Below are 3,693 nucleotides of genomic sequence, written 5' to 3'. Positions count from 1 at the left end.
TTAAAGATATATATTTTTAGTTGAAAATTAATCTTCTTGGTTAAAAATTCGTCTTTCTACTAACATTTTTTGTTGAAAATATATCTTTTTTAGTTAAAAATTAAATTCTTTGGTTGGTAATTTAACTATTTTGTTGAAAATTCTTTCTTTCATTAGAAATGTATCGTTTTATTTGAAAATTTAAATATTTAATTAAAAAATTAAAAAAAATTTAACTATTTGTTTAAAAATGCATACATTTTGTTAAAGATTTTTATATTTAGTTGAAAATTAATCTTCTTGGTTAAAAATTCGTCTTTCTAATTACATTTTTTATTGAAAATATATCTTTTTTGGTTAAAAATAAAATGCTTTGGTTGGTAATTTAACTATTTTAGTAAAAAAAAATTTTTTACAATAAAAATTGATCTTTTTTTTGAAAATTTAAATATTTGTTTAAGAAATTAAATATTTGCTTAACAATTTAGCTATTTGTTTAAAAATGCATACATTTTGTTGAAGTTTTTTTTTTTAGTTGAAAATCTATTTCTCCGATTGAGAGGTGAATTAGTTTTTTTAATCACTTTTTTTTTTAATTTCTCGCTTCGATTGAAAATTTAATTATTTTATTAAAAATTAATTTTTTGGGTTTAAGGATTCATTTTCGTTGAAAATTCACATTTTTGGTTGAGAATTTCACTCTTGCGTTGAATATTCGTTGTTTTGGTTGAAAATTATTTAATTAAAAATTAAAACTATTTTTGGTAAAATAAAAAATGATGAAAATTCGTATTTTTTATTAGAAAATTTAATTCCTTTTGAGAATTAATCTTTTTTGGTTGAAAAGTTGACTACTTGGTTCATAGTAAAACTATTTTTTTTTTCAAACTACGTTTTTTCTTTATTTGAAAATTTATCTCTGGTTGAAAATTCAATTATTTTAGTTTTAAATTTTATTTCAATTCCAATATTTTATCACAAATTCATATATTTTGTTAAAAAAATCCTTTTTTTGGTTGAAAGTATAACTCCTCTATTAAGAATAATTTTTTTTTAATTTTGGGTTAAAGGAATCTTCAAAATTCATCCTTTTTATGTAGAATTTCACTCTTTTGTTGAATATTAGTTTTTTGGTTGTCGAATATTCATTTTAATATCAAATATTTGGTTAAAAAATTTTTTTTCTTCAAAAATTGTATTTTTTGTTAAAAAATTTAACTATTGGATTCAAAATTTAATTATTTTGTTAAAAATTATGGATTAATTTTTTTTTTAATTTGAAAATTCATCTCTTTTAGTAGAAAGGTAATCTTTTTTTTTTTTGTTAAAAATTCCTCCCTTTTGGTTCAATTCAACAGATTTTTTTTGAATAAAAATCTTTTCATGACTAATATAACAACTATAACATTTTTTTTATTAAAAATTCAACGACTTTGTTCAAATTTAATTTTTTTTTAGTTGAAGGATTTACCACATTTTTTATTTAAAAATTCATATCTTTTGGTAGAAATTTAATCTTTTTGATTAAAAATGCAACTGCTTGGTTGAAAATTCGTTTTTTTGTTGGTTTAAATCAACAGATTTTAATGAAAAATAATCATCTTTTTTTGGCTGAAATATCAACTACATGGTTAAAAGATGAACTAAATTTTTCCAAAATTCGGTTATTTGTATTAAAAAATTAATTTTCTAAACTGAAAATCTGACTCTTTATTTTCGGTTAAAACTTAATTTTTTAAAGGAAAATATTGAAATTTTGTTACTGTAAACTTATCTTTTTTTTAAATATTAATTTTCTTGGTTGAAGATCGAACTAATTTATTAAAAATTCTTTTTTTTTTTCTTGAAAATAAATGCTTTTCACTGAATATGTAAATATTCCATGTATTTTTTTTTTGAAATCGTCTTTTTTCCTAGAAAATTAATGCTATTATTCGAAAATTAAGTTGTTTGGCTTTAAATGGCAATGACTCTGCATTCTGCACCCCGTTATCTTGAAGAGATAAACACTAGTTACGATTTTCCGACCTCCTTGTTCCCGTTTTATATCATCCAAGTTTGAATTACATGAAAATATAAATGATTTTCCCTCAAGTTCTCCCAGATTATGCAGTTGGACTTCAGTTACAATGAGTAAAAATGTGCTGATTCAATGACTAATTATTGCAGTCATTTCCTGCAACGATTTTATTATAGATGAAAAGTTCAGAAAAAATACTACCAATGACCTTGTTTCATAAGAGTCCAAAGGTTGAAGGAAAATACGTCTTTGAAGAAAATCCAGTCAGTTTTTGACAATAGAAATTATTCCCCAGAAAAAAATACAATATTTTAACAAAAATTTTCATTTCATGTTTAATTCACTATCTTTTCCAAAATTCTATTGACAAAAATGAAAATGAAAACGTACTCTTTACACATTTTCTTTTTGCCAGTTACAACAAACAGAGAAACATAACCTACAATCAATTATCTTGCAATTATAAATGACAAAAAATGAGGACAAATCTGTAAAAATGGAAATTTTCTGCAAGGCAATGAAGAGAAGGATATTACAATAAAAATTACGAGGACATTTTTCCAGTAAGATCTGGTGGAAAAACGGAGATTGATCGAACGATTAAAATGATTAAAAGTTACCTCATTGAGAAACGCAGTCACGTTATAGACGTTATTGTGAATAATCAGCCACGTTTCCTTGCTGTCGTTGTATTTAGCAACCTCCGCCCGTGAAAAAAATTTTGTTGTCGCGGAGGTTGGAGTCGAATCTTCGGACGTCATTTTCACAAAAAAGTTTCTAAATAAATATTTCCTAATTTAATATTCACTTGCTAACCCCTCTTTTGAAAGATGGGCGGAGGCACCTACGATAATTAGGACTTCCTGCACCGACGAACGACGGATTCGAATGATTTTCACTTTTACTAAATGACACTGACGACCCTGGTGACGTCTGTTAATTCTTTTTAGGTTATGTTGCGCAACAGGTTCGCCAACGGCAATGATGCATATACAATGCCACGGGATTCCTGAGCTACTGCGCTTGCGTTAGGGTCGCTGTCTGGTTGACTGCAGTTGACGCGTAATTCAAAATGGGTCTTAAGAAGAATTCTTGCAATTAAAATTAATAATAGTTTTTAAATGCTGAAGATTGTATATAAATTATATTGATTCTTTTTTTCTTATTTTCTTTAATCAAAAATAAAATTAAAATGAAGCTTTAATTTTATTATCATAAAACAATCACAAATCGATTGAATGTTAATCAGTTGTTTTTTCGCGGCTATTTTGTAACCTGAACTACTTAACTCGAAGACTCGAGTGCACTTCATAAAAAGTATCCCTTGATATTTTTCAAGTTAATATATTGTTTATCTTATAAAATAAATTCATCAATATTTTTACATCTAAATACAAATAAAAAATATATTTTTGATAAAAATATAAATATTATAAGTATATAGTGAAGAAATAACAATTTTCGTTTCATGAATATTTCACATTAACATCAATTAATTTTAATGTTATATTCTTAATTAGAAATAATGAATCAAATTGCCTTGTTTTAATATTGAAGTATCATCGTGATTCTATAAATAAATTTCAAAACAGGCTTAAGGGCATGCGACACAGTGGGATTCCTACATTACCAACCTCTTTTTTCCATTGAACAAAATTTTTTTGTGAACCATAGAACTTTTTTGGTAAATGAAA

The 3,693-nt window shown here is 24.7% G+C and overlaps 1 protein-coding gene across 1 annotated transcript in view; it reads left to right on the top strand.

Moving 5' to 3' along the window:
* Nucleotides 1-2,604: 2,604 nt before the first annotated feature.
* The window catches only part of LOC117180743 (cytochrome b5-like), an 18,391-nt gene continuing 17,302 nt past the window's right edge, over nt 2,605-3,693 (top strand). Inside the window, exon 1 of the mRNA XM_033373234.1 lies at nt 2,605-2,708. Coding sequence (XP_033229125.1) covers nt 2,605-2,708 — 104 coding nt within the window. The remainder of the gene's footprint in view (nt 2,709-3,693) is intronic.

Source organism: Belonocnema kinseyi, chromosome 9 (assembly GCF_010883055.1).
Source record: "Belonocnema kinseyi isolate 2016_QV_RU_SX_M_011 chromosome 9, B_treatae_v1, whole genome shotgun sequence".
Lineage (NCBI taxonomy): Eukaryota > Metazoa > Arthropoda > Insecta > Hymenoptera > Cynipidae > Belonocnema > Belonocnema kinseyi.
Note: the sequence above shows the minus strand (reverse complement) of the source record. Positions and strands in the feature narration are given on the sequence as shown.